Source organism: Macaca fascicularis, chromosome 1 (assembly GCF_037993035.2).
Source record: "Macaca fascicularis isolate 582-1 chromosome 1, T2T-MFA8v1.1".
In the NCBI taxonomy this organism is placed as follows: Eukaryota; Metazoa; Chordata; class Mammalia; order Primates; family Cercopithecidae; genus Macaca; species Macaca fascicularis.
Genome location: NC_088375.1, coordinates 8,340,576 through 8,363,017, shown reverse-complemented (window position 1 = coordinate 8,363,017; position 22,442 = coordinate 8,340,576). Strand labels below are relative to the sequence as shown.

At 38.1% G+C, this 22,442-nt stretch overlaps 1 protein-coding gene across 14 annotated transcripts in view; it reads right to left on the bottom strand.

The window, feature by feature from the left end:
- Positions 1 to 22,442, bottom strand: part of RGS7 (regulator of G protein signaling 7) — a 564,000-nt gene that overhangs the window by 14,197 nt on the left and 527,361 nt on the right. For 5 of the 14 annotated variants that reach the window (XM_065542428.1, XM_005539677.4, XM_074037718.1 and 2 more), the window contains 4 exons: positions 22,101 to 22,211; positions 20,417 to 20,542; positions 14,744 to 14,930; positions 11,514 to 11,603 (listed from right to left, as the gene is read on the bottom strand). In XM_065542428.1, coding sequence (XP_065398500.1) covers positions 11,514 to 11,603; positions 14,744 to 14,930; positions 20,417 to 20,542; positions 22,101 to 22,211 — 514 coding nt within the window. Of the gene's footprint in view, positions 1 to 6,431; positions 9,332 to 10,055; positions 10,110 to 11,513; positions 11,604 to 14,743; positions 14,931 to 20,416; positions 20,543 to 22,100; positions 22,212 to 22,442 lie in introns of all 14 variants that reach the window. The other 9 variants (XM_065542364.1, XM_005539673.4, XM_074037465.1 and 6 more) reach the window with 4 other exon arrangements.

Sequence of the window (22,442 nt, the reverse complement as noted above, 5' to 3'; positions counted from 1 at the left end):
GTGCACAATGAAGAGGGCATCAGATTTTGCCCAGTCTGGACTTGTGTATAGTATCAGCCAAAAACATGAAAAATGCACCAAGGTTTCTGTAGCTATACACATAATACCTCCATGCTTATAGATGGATGCAATTTAGATAAAGATGTCTAATGTATCGCTATTTTAAATTGTCTATTTTAGTGTTACTGCTTTCTGGGTACTAGCAAAAATTATGGAAAAGAATAAATTAAAACCACAGCTTGTCATCAGTATAAAAATGGCTTTCTTTTCTGAAAGATGCTTCATAAAAGAATGCTAATGAATATATACGATGCTACATGTGTCTTTAGAATAAGCAAGAGAAAATGATTTTGAAAGAGATGACCTGTTGATGACCCAGGGCTGCCTAGTAAGTGACCTCACAACTAGAAATAATTAATATACGACTCCATTTTTGGTGGAAATTAAATTTGGACACCATAATAAATCCAAACTTTATATCAACTTAACTTCCATTCATCTTTTTCCTAGATACTTAAAACAAATTTATAAAAATAATGTGCAAGTATTACCCTTTAGAACATTGATGGAATTCTGCTTAACTCTTTTTCATTCTATTCAATGCTGTTTAATTCAATGACATAAATTGAGATTGAGAGTTGGCCATCTGCAAGGCACTGTGCCAAATGTAGAAATGCTAAGAGTACATTACATGTAAGATATAAGTCCTATATCTCCTTGCTTTACTGAGCTACAATTTTGTACCCTAATATGAGATTCAGATCACTTTGAAAAATAATTCAAGTTCAAATATCAAGTTCAAATAATTCAAGTTCAAAAATCATCAAATAAAATCAAAGTGATAATGCAACATAATGAACTAATGGCCATATAACATGATTTCAAAGTGAGACAGTGCGACATTTATATTTCTGCTGTCAAATCTTCCAGTAAACTTGGTTCAAACATGTTCTAAAAAGTTTATTGGTGCTACAAGTCTTCTTCTGCTTTCATTTCTTCTACTTTACCACCCAAGTTTTTGTTGTTATCATCCAATGTGCAGATGGCTACAGTAGCTGCCGACGCTGCAAACACACCCTCCTATGTCTAGATTCTTCTAGCTTGCCCTCATCTGCTGTGTAGATGATGATGGCCCATGTGTAAATCCAGAGCACAGAATATGTTCTTGATTACCTTCTTCTGTACTCTGCTTCTCTAACTGGAAACCTCCACAGTAGTCCTTGCCTGAATTTGCCATCTTCAGACCCTCTTTCTTGTGCCACCTTTGCTCTGTCTCTCTCTCTCCTGCAGGGCCCAACTGTTTAGTGGGCAGGTCTCTTGCTTAGGACTTAACTCTTCTCTCTCTGCCTACTCTGCACTGCTTTAAGAGAAACTATCATGATTTATATTAAGGAGGTTAGTGGAAAACCAGATCTGTTCAATGAACAGTTAACTTGCATGAGCAGAATGAATCAACCTAGGTGCGCATGTTAGTAGTATCCCCAAAGTAGTAATTTGTGTTCATATCTATCCTCTTGCAAAGTATAAGCTTCTTATGAGCAGGGGTTTTGTCTTACCTATCCATTCTCAGAACAAAGTGCCTGGCCCACAGTAGGTTCCCAATAACTGTTTTGCTGTTGTTGTTGGATAAAAGAATCTAGTAGTGCTTGAATACATGCATGCTCTTGGGCTGTAAACTTATCATACAGAGCACGCAGGATGGTCTCTGGCTGAAGCTTCATAGCTACTGGCATAAACCCAAGACTTCATGTTCATTGGAACACAATACTTTGGGAAATGCTGTAGAAACGTCTGCCCCTGGCATATGTAGCAGCAGGGGCGACATTTCCACTATGGGGAGTGTCTACTTGGCAGTCCCACAGCATTCCTTAGGAAGCCCCAGGGCTGCATTGGACACTGACAAAAACCCATGATACAATTCAGAGCTCCTAGAACTCGAGCAGCAACTTAAGAACTAATGATGCTACCAGGGCAAAATGAAGATATATTGTCCGAACTCAATTAGGCTACGTGGTCTGATACATTGCACACCAATTGATTTACATCATGCTGCAGGGAGACTAAAATTGCTTCCTCAGGCAAGTTATCATCACCACCAGTTTCAATAAAATAAGATGGATAGCAATATCCGCCAACTACAAAATGACAAATGAGATGGTTTCAGGTCCATAGCAGAAGAAAGAGGAGAAAATAGTTCATCTTCGAGCAGACACACTTCATATGCTTGTTGGTAATATCTATGGTGGGGAAACTCAATGGCCAGTTTATAACTTATTTTCACTGAAGATGTAGTAGGAATTTATTTATTTATTTATTTATTTATTTATTTATTTATTTAGAGACAGAGTCTTGCACTGTCGCCCAGGCTGGAGTGCAGTGGTGTGATCTAAGCTCACTGCAAGCTCTGCCTCCTGGGTTCACGTCATTCTCCTGCCTCAGCCTCCCGAGCAGCTGGGACTACAGGTGCCTGTCACCACGCCCAGTTAATTTTTTTTTTTTTGTATTTTTAGTAGAGACGGGGTTTCACCGTGTTAGCCAGGATGGTCTCGATCTCCTGACCTTGTGATCAGCCCGCCTTGGCCTCCCAAAGTGCTGGGATTACAGGCGTCAGCCACTGTGCCCGGCCATGGTAGGAATTTTTAAGCATAGTTTACCTGTATTAGTGTATCTGTAATCCCAGGCAACAGAATCCATAGCACTCAACCCTAAAATAATACGCACAAAGTCTTTCTTTAAGGTAAATTCACAGGGGCGGAGATGTAAAATCAAAACCTTCCTTCTCGTAGGTTCCAAGTCTGCTTCTGTCCTATGATGGATGTTTTGCGAACCAGATAATCTGCTTCATTATGATGGGTGTTCATGTCAGTTGAGGATCTGACTCACTCTGTGGAGCTCTTACCATGCCTACAACTTCATTAATGGATATGTAATCTAGAAAATGACCTTTCTGAATACTCTAAGGCTTGTCTCTACGTTATTGTGGTAGAAATTGATATCAAGGGAAGTGAAAGTAAGGACAGCCAAGCTGTCTTTTTTAACCACAAAGAGTATCACATAACCCGACACTTAGTCAAAACTTAATAGCTGTTGATGAATGAATGATTTAGAAACTAGTATAATGGTATCTAAAAGCAATGATATAAACGTAGCAGATGCATGGATCCTAGGCCACCAGGTCAATTTTTTCTATTGGGATTATTTGTGAGGAAAAAATCCAGTGGCAAGTTTATATGTTTTCCTTTTAGTTGTCCTAAGACCCTTTCCAAAATAGCCTGTTTACACTAATGTGCGTGTAGGTCCAATCAATAAAGTCCAGAGTGCTCAGCCTGGAGTGACATGGCTCAATCCTGAACAGAACCAAGGTCCATCCCAAACGTGCCAGGAATGGGCAGCCGAGGGACTGCCCAAGTACCTTCGACACTGCACTGCACCACACTGCTCCTACCCTAGCCCCATAGCTGGGCTGGGGCTGTGATTCCCAAACGTGGCACCCGTATTATTCACAGGTTTATACTGCATGCAGAGGGTAGTTCCCAGCTTACAGTTTTATAAGTTTTATAGGTTATTAGAATATGGAGGGAAATCGCACACTAGATTTTACATTTAATAACATCCAAGTTAGGCTGGGCATGGTGGCTCATGCCTGTAATCCCAGCACTTTGGGAGGCCAAGGTGGGCAGATCACCTGAGGTCGGGAGTTTGAGACCAGCCTGACCACCATGGAGAAACCCTGTCTCTACTAAAAATACAAAAAATTAGCCTGGCCTGGTGGTGCACGCCTATAATCCCAGCTACTTGGAGGGTGAGGCAGGAGAATCACTTGAACCCGGGAGGCAGAGATTGCGGTTAGCCAAGATCACGCCATTGCCCTCTAGCCTGGGCAACAAAAGTGAAACTCCGTCTAAAAAACAACAACAACAACAAAAAAAAAAACCCCAAAAAACAAACAAACAAAACCAAGTTAAAAATCATTTGACCAGGAACTAGAAACTATCCTTAGAGTCTTCCAGAGTGTTGAAAAAAAACAATATAAGTTTCCCAGAAAGTAGCTACAGTTCTTCACTGACTGAAGACTAATTGGCAGTGGAGGCCTGTCATTAATGTGTAACATGTTGGTGTCGGAAATCAGGAATACAACATCTGATTCCCACCTTCCAGAATAAGTTATTTTTCCCTCTAGTGTATGCTCTTGCATGAAGGAAAAAATAAAGATACAAAAAAGGGAAAAACAGATAAATAGATGCCTCTTCCCTTGTAAATTTACATTCCATTTAAGCAGTTCAATTTTTTTATGAAAAGAAAATCAATATATAACTTGGATTTTATTGTACTTTGACCTATAAAAGCAACGAATAAATAAATAACAACCTAAATGTCCATTCATAGATGATTAGAAAAATTACAGGGCATATCCATTCAAAGGAATTTTGCGTGGTTTATTAGAATCAGGTAGGAGAATACTTAATTATTTGGAAGACATTTACAATGCATTTTAAGTGAATAAAGAATGTTTCAAAAGAATATTTAAATACAATTCAAATTCTTAAATTTTTATATTTATTTGTGCAAAATGCTAATTGGAGCTGTGTCTGGGTAGAGAGAGTTGTCTAGAGGTGAAGAAACTGAGGTTCAGTAGTTTAAATGATTTTTTCTTTTATTGTTATTATAATTATTATTATTTTTGTAGAGACAGGGTCTTGCCATGTTGCCCAGGTTGGTCTTGAACTCTTGGCCTAGAGCCATCCTCCCAAAGTGCTGAGATTACAGGCATGAGCCACTGCGCCCGGCCTTAAATGATTTTTTAAAATTCACATGGCTAGAATATATAGGACTAGGTTTCAAACCTAAATAGAAACACATCAAATTCCTTGGCCCAGGCTCTTTTTACCATGTTACCACTTATATATAATCTGTATAAGGCTGTATTAACCAGTGATTCCACAGTGGGCTTAGATAAATCATTTAATTTTATTTAATCAAAAGAACATTCTAAAAGAACTAAGTATTGTATCTTCTTTGTTTTATATTTCAAATAAGAGGATTTACATTTACATTTGCTCCTATCAACACTTAAACAATTGAGTTGCAGAGTTAAAAACAGATTTGGGCCAGGCACAGTGGCTCACACTTGTAACCCCAGTAGTTTGGGAGGCCGAGGTGGGCAGATCACTTGAGGTCAGAAGTTCGAGACCAGCCTGGTCAACATGGTGAAACCCCATTTCTACTAAAATACAAAAAATTAGCCAGGTGTGTTGGCGGGCACCTATAGTCCCAGCTATACTCAGTAGGTTGAGGCAGGAGAATTGTTTGAACCACGGAGGCAGAGGTTGCAGTGAGCCAAGATCGCACCACTGCACTGCAGCCTGGGTGACAGAGTGAAATTGTGTCTCAATGACAACAACAAAACAACAATGACAACAACAACAAAAAACCAGATTTGATCCTAAAGATCAACTGATTTCAGAGCCAACCCAGTCCTGTTAAATTTCTCTCACGGAGTCTCCACAACTTCTGGTCATTCCATCCAGTCTCCAGGGCACAGTTAGGAGCTCAAAGCCCCAGCACAGAACACAGGGAATGGGACAGCCAAGGAGGCATCATCTTTTTTCTATTGATTCTTTTAAAGCCTCTACAGATAATTGTCTTCATTAAGATAGGGGGAAAATATTTCCAAAAGGAGATTAGATTAGGTGAATCCCTGGGCGTTCAACATCAATACTCTCTAAAATTCATTTTTACTTTTCTACTTTTGTAGCCCAGAGCCAGACTGATTTAATTTCTACTTCACACAAAGACAAGACAGGAGGTGAGTCACACAGTTGGCAGTTGATTATGAATCTTGATTGAAGATGTGGCTAATCAGTCATCCTACCCTGCTTTTCCTTTGTTTTCTATCTGTTCCTTTTTAATGTTTGTGTAGCAGACAGATGCTATAGTTTATCTTATCCTATCATGTTATCTTTTCTTATTTTTTGAGACAGAGTTTCGCTTTTGTCACCCAGGTTGGAGTGCAATGGCATGATCTCTGCTCACTGCAACCTCCGCCTCCTGGGTTCAAGTGATTTTCCTGCCTCAGTATCCCAAGTAGCTGGGATTACAGGCGTGCACCACCATGCCTGGCTAATTTTTGTATTTTTAGTAGAGACAGGGTTTCACCATGTTGGCCAGGCTGGTCTCGAACTCCTGACCTCAGGTGATCCACCCGCCTCGGCCTCTCAAAGTGCTGGGATTACAGGCATGACCCACCATGCCCAGCAGATGCTGTGATATTTTAATGGCTGAAAAGTGGTGTCAGATTTGATGATGGTGATGAAGAAAATAATTTTCATAATTCTTAAAGCATATGAACTTTTTTGAAAGAGAATAAAGTCAACTTAGTAAGAATAACATTTAAAGGTATGAGAGGATATAGTAACCCTTGAAAGACCAACCTTAAGAGACTTCTCTGATAGCAAGAAAAATAAAGAAATAAAAGAGTAAACACCAAGAAGTGAAAAGGAGCTTTCCTGAGACAACAAACCACAATGCGGGCATTACACAAATGGGAGTTATTTTTATCCTACCCATTTTGGGATTGATGAAAATAATAAGAAAAATCTAAAAAGAGTAATGAATTTAAAGTAAAAGAAAAAGCTTGCTTCCAGTTCCGGCTCTAACACTCAACAGCTGAGAGATACTGGCGAGGGTGGCCTCACCTCACTATGCCCCCAGTTTTTTGTCTGTGAAGAAAGGTGGTACCTGCCTGACTACCTCCCAGGATTGTTGTGCATGTAAACAATGACCAAAACAACAACAAAACAAACAAAAAAGAGTCTATATTTTTTGGAAGATTGAAAGTGCAATGCAATCCTCAGCTGTTTATTATAATTTTTCTCTAAAGTGCTAGTTAGTGTTTATGAGTCTGGGTAACTAACAAAAACTCCCCTGGAACAGCTGGCTAGCAAAATATTTTTGTCTCTGGGGTGAAACAAAAACAACAATGCCATTTTTCTAACCTCGGTTATAAAAACCCTAGGCTGGAACATGTAAATCAACTTACTAAAATAGACACGCATTGGAAATGGACTCAGACTGGGGAGGAGGGTATCATCAGGTGGCAAGATTTATTTATTTTTTGTCAGTTGGGAGAATGTCAAAGAGCAGGGTGGATCCATGGAAATAGCATTAGGGAACAAAATACATTTGGAGTCAGTCCCAGCTCCTTCGCTGACTATGTGACTCTGGGCAAACGATGCACCTCCTTTGACCCTTTAAATTTCTTACCTACAAAATGGGTAAAATAATGGATGTAATAATACCTACCTTACAGAGTCAGCACATGGATTAAATTAGATAATATTATGAAGCGCCCAGTGCAGAGCCTGGTACATGGCAGATACTCAATGAATGTGAGTTTTTCCCCATTAGTTTCCTAGACTACACACTTGTTTACTATTTTCACCTATTCCATTTCTTTCTGAGATACTGTTGACCTTATAGCCTCCCTGTATGCACCAGAGCACCCTGCGTAGAGGATTCCTTTAAAATATTTACGTAAATTCTGTCTTTACTCCATTAAGTCTATCTGATTATAATAAAATCACTCATTCTTTGTCTATGTTAAATTATTTTATTGATCCTATAAAACTGTCTCATAAAATTTAGTAGGTAAAGATCTAAGATGCTTGATACAGCTGCTGACCCTTAAGTTGTAAATATGGAACACTAAACCAAGGGGAAATTCAGAGAACCTTTCCAATTGCTTACTCCATTTCTTCAGAATAACACCCAAATAAAAGTATTACATAAAAAAGATTGCATTTTATTTTCCTGGATGGGAAAGGATTAACACTAAGCAACAGTGCCTGAAAGTTATTATTATGGTTTGTGTGTATGTGTGTCTGTGTGTCTGTGTGTGTGTGTGTGTGTGTGTGTGTGTGTGTGTGTGTGTATGGATGGTACTCAACCTCTTTTCCTTCAGTAATTCCAGTTTTTTTTCCACTTTTTTTAAAGAAGGTAGTTGCTCTTCTTGGTCCAGTGAAATCCTCCAAATTCAGCTAAATGTAACTTCTGGGAATTCTCAGATTACATATGGGCCCTCCGTCCTCAACCTAACACCCAGCAGAAATTGTTTATCTTTCCCTTGTACATCCTAACATTTTGTCTATACCATTGGGTACCTTTGAAATCAAGCTGTACCAAGGATGTCCAACCTTTTGGCTTCTCTAGGCCACATTGCAAGAAGAATTATCTTGGGCCACACATAAAAAACACTAAACACTAACGACAAATAATCTCAAAAAAAAAGTTCCAGGCATAATTTTTATAATATCCGCCACCACAGATAAGCAAAAAAGTCCTTGCATTCAAAGGGTTGGACATGGCTGTAAGTCTATACTTTCTACATGGTCCCAAGACATAGCACACACTTTGGAACAGAGGTGGCATTTGTGTGAATTTTGGTTGAAGGTGTGGATGATCAGTCCTCTCTTCCCCTTATTTCCTGTTGGCCCTTTCTTAAAGTTTGCAGTGTGTGACCATATGGTGCTATTTTAAGAGTTTGAGAAGTGGGTTAGATATGATGTTGGCAGAAAGACAACCATTTGACTTCCCCTTTCCATCTTCCCTGGGTTGCATCACTGTTTTAAATTGTATCACAGAGATTTCCATTATAATTTCAAGAATAGTATATACTGTCAGCATTACATTTGAAAAGGATTAACTTGAAATGCTTCTTAAACAGTACACAGAGCACCTTATTATCTGATAGTCACTTTCTCCAGCAAAATCTTGGATAATTTTTTGACATTATCTTTGTTGCCCCATGGTGACTTACGAGGCATGCTCCAGAAAATTCTCTATTAAAGAACAGAGGTTCCAATAGTGCCAGCCAAAATTTCATAAAGTTTATTTACAATGTGATTCATTCCTGGAGTCCATTATTCTCTATCCATTTAACTCATGCAATCACATTGAATGTTCACAGTATATATTACTGTTCAAATTCTTTCAAATACTCTGTGTACCGTTGCAATGGAAATTCACAAGTAGAAGTGAATAACATTCCCCACCACAAGGATCCTTGAGGGAAACTGAAAACAAAAGCCATATCTTTGTTGAATCCAGTTTGCTCACATTTCAACACACATAACTCCACTGAACTGGCCATCACAGCAAAAGCCACAACACACACACACAGCAGCATGGAGCTTAACCACACAACTCAACAGACAATGCAGACAAACTTGAGTATAAACCAAGATTTTTCTACCTCTTTTCATAACAGGTTAGTGCTGGCCCTCAGTGTTGGTGTACAGTTTTTATGGCATGGGAAAATAGGGATGTTTCTGCCCTATAAAAATAAATGTGTTGAAGGCTTTAGTTTGAGCTTACACAATGTCAGAAAGTTCCAAAGGCACTGGCACAATACAAAAAAAAGAATCTTACAAACAAATATATATCATCAAAACACATGGCAAGATACTAAGAAAACACTGGTAGGAAAACTACTGGTTTCTCAGGTGATTTATGCAACAGTTTTCAATACCTTCCTGAAAAATAAGGAGTAAGAAAGGCAGGCTAGTGGGTCTTTGGTGGGGTATATCTTGTCACCAACCACCACTCATATAAAATCTTTAGCTTTAAACTGCTTAATAGATCATTTTCTCTCTGCAGAAGTAAAAAGCATAGAACCTTCATTGTTCTTAATATTTTAAGCCTCGGGAAGGGCTAAGGGAAGGAGCATAGAAATACATGCACTATCTTTAATAAAGAAAGGAATATGAGGAATAAAAATATAAAGAATAATTATTATTCCTTCCTTTTATATATCATAATATAAACTTCTTTTCAAACTTTAGTTCTCTGCAGATACTTGTTCACATGTAACATCTTTTTCTACTCTGGAAAGGGATGGGACAGAAAGAGCAGAAAACATGAAGTTCTGAATTTGAATAAAAGAAACACTTTTGCTGTTACATCAAGAATGCAAGGTGGGCAACAGGGCTAGAAATAGGAAAATTGGAAAAATTTCATTGGACTTAATGATTCATAATTCCTCAAAAAATAAAACTTACCACATTCTGTGCAAATTTTTCAAAAGATGTTCTGCGATCCATTGAGTTTCCAGACTTACGTATGTGGGGTAGGATAGGGTGAAGGGAAATAAAGGAAGATTAAAAAAAAAAAAAGCAAGGAAAACAGAGCAGAAAAAGACAGGATAATGAAATGATGCAACGCCAAATCCATGTTCTAAATCAGAAGGCCCATGGAGGTAGGAGAGCCGCCGAGGGAGGCTTCTTCTCATAGGACATGGGCTCTGCTTTCATTAGTGCTAACACCAAAAACTTGTCTTGTACAAACAAAATGGTGTGATTCAAGCAAAATCAAATTAAGCCGAAATGAAGTAGATATGGGAAGGCTTTATACTGACATTTGCAGAGCCTAAATATTTAAAAATCTAGCAGCATATCCTCAGAATTTCCTCAAAATTTTTATCAGAAAAAATTTCTGTTGACAACATCATTAATTCTATAGAGCATTAATGTCTAATAGAACTTTCCAAAAGGATGGAAATCTCATTCTATGCTGTCCAATACAGAAGTCTGTAGCTGTGGTTATTGAGCATTTGAAATTTGGCTAGAACGTTATATAATTTTAATTAACTAAGATTTAAACAGTCCCAAGTGGCTAGTGACTGCTGTACTGGATAGTGTTACTACGAAGTATCCATTTCCAGTTGTAAAGGCAATGGACTTAAAAAAATCTTATTAGCCTATATGATGATCATGAACTACACAAAATTATAATTTAAACTCAGAATTTCAAGAAGCTGTGAACTATTTTAACGTTAAAAATAATGAATGGTGTTGATGTTTATGTCCAGGTTTTCTCTTCCCTGTTATATCGATTGCGTAAGGAGTTACGAACAGAGAGACATTGATTATTAACATTGTTGAATAATGAGGTCTACTACAATGCTCCCATAATGTGCTTGGCTACCATGCTAGGTGTATAAAATTCATCACAGGGATATTAAGTGATTCAGGATAAATGCCAAATGAAAATATTCGGAAGCAAACATTCCTACCTTTTGTCACCTATTATTGAAAAAAGTGAGTCTACTTTCAGTTATGAGGCCTGTGGTTCAAAACATACATTCTAGCTTACTGAGCAAAGAAAACCCTCTTGAAATTTTTGACTAATGACTTTGTTACTTTCTTTTCTTTATTGTAATTTTGATTCCTTGAAACTAGGCATACAGAAGACTAACATGAAACATGAAAACAGCTTCTAATAAATTTTGCAAAGCATGAACATCTGCAGAAACAAACAAACAGAAAGTAATACAATAAGCAATAAACAAACAGAAACAACTTAAATGGCCCTTATAAAATGCAAAGGTTTGGGGGAGGGTCTTGGAGTATGTTCACTTACCATTAGTCCAATACCCTGGATTCAGCAGAGGTAATTACTCCAGATAATTATAACTGAGAACTAGGTCAAGAAAAAACAACTCACGAAAAAACCAATACCTTTTTCTTTGCCTGTAGAAGCTCCTGATAGGCACTGGATCTTATAAAACGTGGGTATGAATCACTTTTCATCAGTTTGTAAATGTGCTCCTAAAAAGAAATAATGGTTGAGGTGCTTCTTTATTATTTCTTGGGAAAAGTAAAATATTATGATGCCACACGTGGCTAAAGAACAAATCTAGTAGCAGCTAAAAATAGTAATGACAATGCTGATTAGAATACCTTCTATTTACAGGACATTTAGATCTTCAAATTCAATATCTCATTCATGGGATCATTGTTTAAATTGGTTTAGGAGCTACTGAGGAGGCAAATCACATCCAGTCATTAAAAAAATGGAATTTGTCAGAAAATAACCTCAGATCAAGTTGTTGACTTATATAGATCACTAGAGAATATAACTAAATTTGCTATCTCTTAAAATTACTCCAGGCCTGAAGTGAGTAATGTTAACTCAGACTGAGGAATCATCCTGGATACTTTTGGCCTCTATATTTACTGGAGGGGGGCCAACTGCCCAGATGAATCGGATCATCTCTTTGGTACAAATTGCATGGAAAATTGTCTTCCACGCCCACCTTGGGTCAGAGCACAAGTCCAAAAATAAATTTTGTGATATTTAATTGCTAAGTCTCCAAATTTGTGTGCTCTTTCTTATTACTTACTCAGTGACAGATTAGGTAAATATTTGATCATTCACCCCTAAGAAGTTTGCAAAATTCTGTTTTGATGATGAATTTTGGTAGACAAAGAAGTCAAAAAAAAGGAAAAAGTTACTCATTCAATTCAATCTTGACCCAATCTAGGGAGATTCTACTCTGGTCTACTGCAGCTCAGGGAGCTAACATGTGTCTTGATCTTCCTATTCTAGTGAAATACCAGTTAGGTGTAGAGCTTGGAACTATTGGAGAGTATTCTGAATGTCCAAATTTTCTTTCTTTTTTTTTTTTTCTTGAATAAAATACATGTTTCAAGAAATGACTCCAGTTCTCTGGTCTTAAACATAACAGCAATAATTTGAAGTTACTTTAAACCCATTTAAAGACATTCAGGATTAAGTCTCCAGACCTAGCCCAAGGGTGATCTTCAAAGAATGTTAAGTTTGGAACTGTATGGGAATTTGTTTGAAAAGTAGAGCAATGGCTGGTTTTGGAATGAAGCATTTGGAAATTCAGATTCTACCTTGCTCAAGAACTACCTCTTACAAATAGGGTAAATTTAGGCCAACTTTTTCATCTCTCTGATCCTTAATGTTCTAATCTATAAAATAGCATTGCTGTGATGATTAAAGGAATAATAGATGTGTTGCAAAGCATGGGGTGTGGATAGTAAGTGCTCAAATATACTTGGGTATATGGCAGGTACTCTTTTAAGTGCTTTCCTCTATTAGTTAGTGTAAGCCTTACAAAACTCCTGTGGGCTTGGTAACCATTATGTCCATTTTACAAGTGAAGAAACGGAGGCATGGAGAAGTAGTCACAGAGCAGAGCTGAAATCAGAACCTAGGCAATTTAGCTAACGATAGGATTTTTTAAAAACCACAGAAAAACTAGAATTAAATATCTGAGCTTAACTGAAAAATAAATCTAGGGCCAAGTGGTAATGTTTTCTATAGAAATTTCTTTTTTTCTATAAGAAAAGAGGATCCTCTTAGGCAAGAATATTTTTAAGTGACACCGATAACCAAAAAAAGTTCTTTTTTATACCTCGGGAAGGGCATTCCAAACATTTTACACATTGTTACCTCTAGAAAGATGCTTGACATTTTATCTTGGACTGAAAGAAAGAAAGATCACAGAGAAGTGAGCAGTAGGGCCAGAATTTCTGGTCTGCTCTCTGTCATGTTCTCTCTAGAGTGTAATTATTTCTACATCGGAGACCATGGCTGAACCACATGGGATAGGTATCCAGTTAGCTGTTAAAATTCATGTTAGTTTTCTACACAGTTGCTGATTTCTTTAAATGAAAGCCAAGGAGAAATGTATTTTCTATAGAGCATGGAAATAAGGAAGGATATTCGTGTATCTCATTCTTTGTCTTCTATATTTTATTTTAGTAATGTGTGTGTTTTAAAAAGGTACTTTTTAGAATTAATATTATTCTCCAAAAGAAGTTTAAGAAATTATGCAGTATGCACGTTCTGATTTAAAAACCAACTTCAACACATCATTAGGGAGTGGGTGCAGTGGCTCATGCCTGTAATCCCAGCACTTTGAGAGGCTAAGGTGGGAGGACTGCTTGAGCCCAGGAGTCGGAGACCAGCCTGGGCAACATAGGGAGACCCACCCTGTCTCTACAAAAAAAAAATTTTTTTAATTAGCCAGGCATGGTGGTGCATGCCTGTGGTCCCAGCTACTTGGGAGGCTGAGGTAGGAGGATTGCTTAAACCTGGGAGGCCAAGGCTATAGTGAGCCATGATCATGCCACTATAGGGAACAGAAAGAGACCTTGTTTCCAAAAATAAAATAAAATAAAATAAAATAAAATAAAATAAAATACCACATTATCAGCAAACACTATCCCCTCATAAGAAGTTGATTTTTCTTCTTGAGTATCAATATTTTTTGAGAGAAGGCAGAAATTCAAGTTGTTTTTACAAAGGGAATTAAGATCCAGTTTGAGAAAAGATGACTAACAATTTGTCTTAGGAAATTAGAATCAGTTTTCTTTATTTTTTCTTTCTGTAGGCTAAAAAATTAACTTGAAAATTTAAGAAATGTCAGAATCTAATATTTGTTTTTTTTTTCACCAGAGATAAAACTGGTTTGAGTTTGACATAACTTTAAGCTAATTCAGTTTGAATAATTTATAATAATGAATAATTCAGGAATGTCAGAGTCTTGGAATCTCTACATTGAAGATGCCTTAAAGATTTTAAATCTTTTTAAAAAATGTTTTAAAAAATATTTTATTGAGATGGGGGCCATCACTAGATAGTGTTTGCTCACTTATTGGGGGAACAGAGTAGAAACTGAAGTAAAAGTTTTAAAATATTTCAAATATGTCCCTTCATATAAAAATATTCAAACTTAGAAAATATTCCCAGGTTTTAAAAAACTATTCAGTTTAATGTGTCTTTGTTCCTTCCTAGATCAGTTAGAGTTGTTTTACAGTTATCTAAATTGAAAATGTTAGAAATAGCTGCCATTTATAATGAAAATAAAATGAATATACCCAACGATCACCTTCTCAGAAGCACATTTGTGATGTGAGGCCCACCGTACACCCACCTGAGCATCTTCAAATGTGTATCGTCCAGGTTCCTTCACGTTCTGTGTGGTTTTGTCATAACTCTTGGAATCCAAGTTAATGGCACTGGGGGCTCCAGGAGCCAGAAACTCTTGCCATATTTCCTGAACTCTTGAGGGCACTTCTTTAATAGGCCTCTTTTTCAGGTCCTCCACTGCCAGCCAGAATCTATGCAAAATGTGAGATCAGGTGTTTACTCTGACGACCCATCATCTGAAAATCCTTGTGATATTTACGGATCATGCAGTTCATCATGATGACTCACAGCCAACTCACTTTCTCAGAGGGCTTCCAGTATCAGGGTGGTACTGACTATATTCAAAGGTATAATCTTCTTTGGAAGGAATTATGAAAAACAATCTCTTTTAAGTGTTTGTTGTTAAAAGCAGATCTGTCAGAGCCCTGTATAACATTCATTTTAGCTAAGGAAAGCAGCACTGCTAACTGTTTATTGAAAACGAAGAGGAGTTTGAAGGGAATTAAAGGTGTAGGACATGGAGCCTCCAATTGGGAGACAAAGCCATGCACTGTGTTCTTTGGATCTTCTGTCCATTTGAGCAATGGGGGCTAGTGTGGAGAGCCTTTTCTGTTCTAGCTTGTAAGAGAATTACAAAGAAGCTTCACTGAAGTTAAAAGAGGCCTGGACATAAGATCAGAAAATTCCCTGGCTGGAAAAATAAAAACAATTAACTAATGATAAGCTAATTTAATTGAGAGAGTTATGGAATGACCGAAGCAGCAAGCTTTCACATGGAATTACTTGAAAAGTTTAAATGTGTAGAGGCATCATTGCAATTCAGAAGCCACAGAAGAATATATACTGACTTACTTCTGAATATAGACTTCTGAATATAGACTATATTTATAGTATATATATACTGAAGGAACCTGGGAGTGTGTTTTGGTTGATAATAGCAAGTGGTAAAGTCTAGTGAGAAGGGGCCACATTGTATTAACTGGTTGCATTTCTTCAATATTGTGCTCTAAGTTAGAGCTTGCTGGTTAGATCTCCAGAAATAATGTTTAAAAGATAAATGACTATATCATAATTTGTTAATAGAAACAAACACTCTACGTGAAAAAGTTGCTGCTAGGACTGTGTTATCCTCCGTAAACACTCTTACTGCTCTAATAGCAGATGCAGTCCAGGAAAGGCAAAGACGGCCACAGAGTCTTAACAGAGGTGATCAGCAGTACCTTCGTAACTACTAAGCTTTAACTTGACCATTAATGAATAATCAGAAATCAGTAATGAAGTGCATGAGCTAGAATTAGAATATCAACTACTACTCAGGCTAGTGATTTTTGAGTTTTCATTTCCAGATTTTGTTTTTTAATAGATATATATAACAGAGGATAATCTAACTTTGACAACACCTCAAACAGGAAACTACCACCATGACTTTTAGAAAGGAAGGCTCAAGACCATTCCCTCTTAAAACACAGATTTAGACACTGTGCACTCTAATAGGAATACTATGCAAGCCTGGGCGTGGTGGCTCACGTCTGTAATCCCAGCACTTTGGGAGGTCGAGGCGGGCAGATCATCTGAGGTTGGGCATTTGAGATCAGCCTGGCCAACATGGTGAAACCCTGTCTCTACTAATAATAGAAAAATTAGCTGGGCATGGTGGTGAACGCCTGTAATCCCAGCTACTCGGGAGGCTGAGGCACGAGAATCACTTGAACCCGGGAGGTGGAGGTTGCGGTGAGCCAAGATCATGCCACTGCACTCCAGCCTGGGCAACAAGAGCAAAACTCTGTCTCAAAAAAAGAAAAAAAAAAAAAAAAAAAAAAAGGAATGCTATGCGTAATCCAAGGGAGCAGGAGTTTTGAAATTAACATATGCTCAGTCAAGTTCATTCCAGCACACTTTGAACACATCAATCAAAACAAAGTCTCTGTCCTCAAAGAATGAGTAGAGGAAAAGATAAACCATTTAAATGGCCGTAACACCAGGAAGTACATGAATGGCTCTCCAGGAAGAGAATGAACTAGATAGTCTGGGAATGGCAAGCAGGAAAGAGTCCCCCTGCTGGGGCAAGTGCTGGATTGGAAAAGGGGGATCTAGAAAAAGCTCTTCTAAATCCAGTGACATCTGAAATGGGCCTGGAAATAAGCATAAAATATAAAAGGGTTGAGAAGTTAATAACCACACCTACACCAACATGTAGGTGCAGGCACTGCTCTAAGTGATTCACATATTAACTCATTTAATTCCCACAGTAACTCTATAAAGCAAGTTCTATTATTCCCCTCATTTTAGAGAAGAGGAAACTGAGCATATGAAGATGAAGTTGCTTATTTAAGGTTGCTCACTATCCCATCTCACTATTAGTGTCATGGCTGAGGTTTGCCCCCAGAAAGTCTGCAGCAGATGACATGCCCACAAGCACTCCCTCACATGGTCTTTCTAACAGCATCGTTGCCTTTCTTAGTCTCACCATTACTGTAATTATTGTAATAGCTTAATAGCATGGAGGAGCCGGGTGCAATGGCGTGCACCTGTGGTCCCAGCTACTCAGGAGGCTGAGGTGGGAGGATCACTTGAGCCCAGGAGTTCAAGCCTGCTGTGAGCTATGACAGTGCCTCTGAACTGCAGCCTGGGTGTCAGAGAAAGATCCCATCTCTCTTAAAAAAAAAAAAAAAATCCTATATCCTTTATTTCCTGGTAGCTGGAACCTAAGTAAGTATTTTTAATGTCTTTGATTCTTGATTTCCTCATCAGTAAAATGGGATGATAATGCTTATTTCACTGGGTTTCCACTGGATTAATTGGTTTCCATTGGATTAGTTGATTAAATTAATTCCATTAATCTATACTAATGATATAAATTATATAGAAGGTGCTGAAAAGTACCTGGCATATTTTTAGTCACTCAAAGATAAAAACTCATGATATTACTACATTTTCTTAGCACTTGCTCATGCTATGTGTTTTGCTCGAAAAAAAGAATGAGGGAAATACATCATAAAATTTCAAGTTTCTTCTCCCTATTAGGGAGAGCAGAGGGTGTATTTGAAGCATAAGTAGTTATTGAGAAACAGTGCTTCTTATTTTTCTCCTGTCCTAATATTCGAAAAAAAAAAAAAAAGCTCAGGTGAGTGACACACTCTCACTGATAACAGGAGGGCAGCTGTTTGGTTAAGATGCACGGAGGGTTATTTTATTTTAAGTGCAATTCACAGCCCTGTTGACCACTGGACCGTTTTGTCTCCTTCAGTGTGTGACACAGATATGTCAGTGGAAGCAGAGTAGGGCTCAGATTTGGGGAGCAGTGGACAGTAGCTTGGTACTGGTTTGCAGGAAGCCAAGAATGCCACTTACATGCAATCTGACCTCCTTAGCCATACTTTCTCGGCTTAAGCTTCCTCAGTCATGCTTTTCTCATCTATAAAATGAGGCAATATTTACACTTTATGTTGGTTTTGGTGGTTAGATGTGTGATGATCAGAAATAATGAATGCAAAATATAACATAGCATATTATAAAAGTAGTAGATATAAATATATTCTGGTGTCTTGTAGGTATTCAATAATTAATCTAATCTACATCTTTCATTTATCTACTGATCTATACTTACTATGATAGGCATATAGTAGATACTCAAGAAATATATATATGTATATATATAATATGTGCATATATATAAGATAATCTAATATTTCTTAAATATAATTACTTAGCCTAGAGTCTAGTACGGCATAGAATGATTAAGATAAGAAATGATTAAAGCTTGAACTAAGAAATTGGCAATAATTCAATTCATGCCTGAAACTGAGTATCCACATGCTCTTTTTCCAAAAGCATCTTCTCTCTTCCTGTTTTGATGGTTTATCTCCTCCCCATTGTCCAGCTCTTAGCCTAGAAGCAATTTCCCCTAGTATCCCTTTGCTGGTCTCTAACTCTGGGCTAGGCATCCCTCTGTGCTTCTCCCAAATAAACACCCAGGATTTTGTGCTGCAATTTGTTTTCTCGTCTGTATCTACTAACAGACTGTAATTTTAATGAGAGAAGGAGATGTTTTTATTTGGCTAGGCAAGGCTGGTAAGGTTTATTACTTGTTTATTTACTCATGGTGATACAAATAATACCAGCATGTTTTCAAAAACTTAGAGAATGAGAGGAACATCCATCTCCCCAGCCACTAAAATGCCTCAAGTATCCTTTATCTCTGCTTTATTTTTAATGCATTCTTTTTTTTTTTCTTTTTTAGACAGAGTCTTGCTCTGTTGCCCGGGCTGGAGTGCAGTGGTGCAATCTTGGCTCACTGCAACCTCCACCTCCTGGGTTTAAGTGATTCTCATTCCTCAGCCTCCCCAGCAGCTGGCACTACAGGCATGTGCCATCATGCCCAGTTAATTTTAATTTTTATTTTTTGTAGAGATGGAGTTTGCCGTGTTGGCCAGGCTGGTCTCAAATTCCTGGCCTCAAGAGATCCACCTGCCTCAGCTCCCAAAGTGGTGGGATTACAGGCCTGAGCCCCGCGCCTAGCCTTTTAATGAATTCTTGCACTCAATCATTGACAATGTGACCTCAACATAGAAAATGTTATTAGTAGGCTCAATACAGAACTTTAGCAACTTTAGCAGCAAGATCTTGCAAAAGCCCAAGCATGAAGGATTCCCATAAACTGGAAGGAGAATAGGAAGCTGCATGCCAGCAATCCATGCTAGGCACACATAGAGAGTTACACTCCTCCAGGTTCTGCCTGTGGTCATCTTGCTTCATCCATGTGACATGTGTCAGCGTCCTACATCTTTGTGAATGGTTTGGGATTCCTGTTAAATCTCCTGAAAAGAACGTGACCATGCCTGGCACTACTTCGTTCCAATGAAAATGAATGAATGCAGAGAACTTTCAGCAAATGAATTTTGCAGGACTGCGTAAGTCATGGAAAAGTAAAAATTGGGCATCAGGTTTCAAAAGAATAATGAATGAAAAGCTCATGAAAAAACAGTCTTATATAGTGGAAAGTTATCACTCCCTTCAAAGATGTTAAATAGAGCTATTAAAATCCACTCTAATGTCTTATATTTAAAAATGCAATTTTCAGATCCTCCTTATGTTAGCAAATTTTAAAAATATATAAAGACGATGTTTACAACAGATGGGCAGAACGAGTGTTGCTGTCTCATGAACAGCTCAATGCTGTGCTGCTCTCAATTGCCCTGTGGCTATTATTTAAACATGCAAAGAGAATGAGACAGCCCAGTAGTTTGGTTTCAAGTTATTTGATACAGCTGCCCAGTCTCTTCTTCTCTAACTTGCTTGAGAAGTGATACGCAAAGATAGTCAACATTGACAAATAGATGATATTTTTATTGAACTTCATAAATGTTATTGGCCAATCTCCACTTTGCCAAACATTGCTCTTTGTACTGCATTTCTTTACAGAGTCCATTTCAAAGCCACCAAATTTGTATAGTTAAAACATCTGGAGGCACAGAGACGGCGTAAAAATAAGTTATAAGAAATTGATACGTGGGACAGCCTTTGCCTTGCTATCTTTTTCCCCTTCATTAGGTGGCAGAAATTCAGTGGGTTCATAACACCATTATGATGTTAGTGGAGGATCTATTACCTCCAGAATAACCAGATACATCACAGACAGTATTTCTCTGGCGTATAAGATCCAAGCAATGTGTCTTACCTTAAATTTTCCGAGCTGAATTCTGACTCTAGAAATTTAAGGAACTGTTCTCTCCCAACTGGGTCTTTCAATGCCTCGTCCATGCCGAAACCCCATCGTTTTACCCTCTGCTGGCTCGGTTCTTTGCTATAGAAGATAAAACAAAGGCAAACACATTCCTTTCATCAGAATTCCAATTTTTTTGTTATTACATTCTCCTTTAAAATCATGTGTGCCTCGAAGTTCCCATCTTTACCTTTTGTTTCAAAAAAATATACCTCTGATTAACGGCTCTGCGTGAAATCATCATGTACATTAGTATTAATAATAAAGTCTAACATTTATTGAGCATTATGTGCTAAGGACTTTACAAAAATGGTCTCTTTTAGTTTCTGCCAGCCACTTTATGAGATAGGCACTATTAATCTTATTATTTACAGATGAGGAAATTGAGGCATAGAGTTATCACTTGCCAATGTCAGGCAAGTAATAAGGGGCAAAGATCCAGATGTTCTGACCTCAATGCCACACTTCTTTTCTTTCTTTTTTCTGAGACGGAGTTTCGCTCTTGTCAACCAGGCTGGAGTACAACGGTGCGATCTCGGCTCACTGCAACCTCCGCCTCCCGGGCTCAAGAGAGTCTCCTGCCTCAGCCTCCCGAGTAGCTGGGATTACAGGCGCCTGCCACCATGACCCACTACTTTTTATACTTTTAGTAGAGATGGGGTTTCACCACTTGGGCCAGGCTGGTCTCGAACTCCTGATCTCAGGTGATCCACCCACCTCAGCCTCCCAAAGTGCTGGGATTACAGGTGTGAGCCACCACACCAGGCACACATTTCTTAACCACTATGCCACACAGTGCCATGCAGGTATATTGAACTGGGGAAAATGCATTGGTAATCAAAAGATCTCAATACTAGCTTATGACTCTGGTGTCAATTAAATCTGTGACCTAATCCTAGCTGAGTCACAATATTTTGGGGTTCCAGCTTTCTCATCTGTAAAATCTTTAATTTGTGGATGAAGAGTTCTGGGCATGTCCAGTGTTTAAGATTCATGGCTGGATGCAAAAGAAAGAGATAGTTCAGAAATGCAATCTAGAGAACTGCTAGAAATATGACAGAGTGCCAATCTTTTCTTTGTAAAGTGATAAGCCATGATCTTTTTATGACTCTGTTAAGACTGATGATGCAATTCTTTCCCTATATAGCTCATGAAGGAAACCAGGGAGTCCTAAGTGGTGCTTTGCTTTTCTTAGGAAGTAAGTGTCTTGCCAGTTTCTCTTACAGTGTTTATGGTAAGACCATTTTGTTTTAAAATTCAATTTATAAAGAAATACTTGTGTTGGGCTTAAGTATGCATGGCTTTAGCATTCATTTTACTTGAATACATGAGCCTTTGTGACTACGTGGGTTTTCCAGGAAGATAATAGCAATGAGCTAAATTTCAAGAACTGAAGATCCTAACTCTGAATAATTGCACCTCTAATTTTGGGTTGGTCTTTCCAGCAATGCAAATCTTAATGCAAACGTGAATGTCTAATGGTCAAAAGCCATTATCTCAAACAAGAATGTTAGATATGAGCCAATGGAGACGAAGAACAAAATTACATTCACAATTAGCCAACAATAAATTCCTTCCCATTTCACTCAGACCCTGAAATACAGCAACATATTTGTGAGAAAGACAAAATGCCACCTACCTTGCTTCAAGCTCCCAGAAAGTGGTGTCATCGGACAGCCATGGGTTAGAAGGATCAGGTGGCAAGAGAAACGGGTCGTATTCTAAATACTGTTCCGTGTAACCTAGTAGACTAGGGAGAAAAAACATTTCCACTTTCTTTAGTTTTCTGACTGGGGTTACAGCCAGTCCAAAGCAAGGAAAACAATATAAAAATGTGGGACCAAGGAATTCTTGCTCACTTAAAGAATGAAATCCAATGGCAATCTTCATGTTTCAATAACTTTCATGCAACAACTTATTGTGCTTTTTGGCAGAAAACTGTGGCTAAAGATTCCATCTCTCCTCATGCCTAAGCTATATA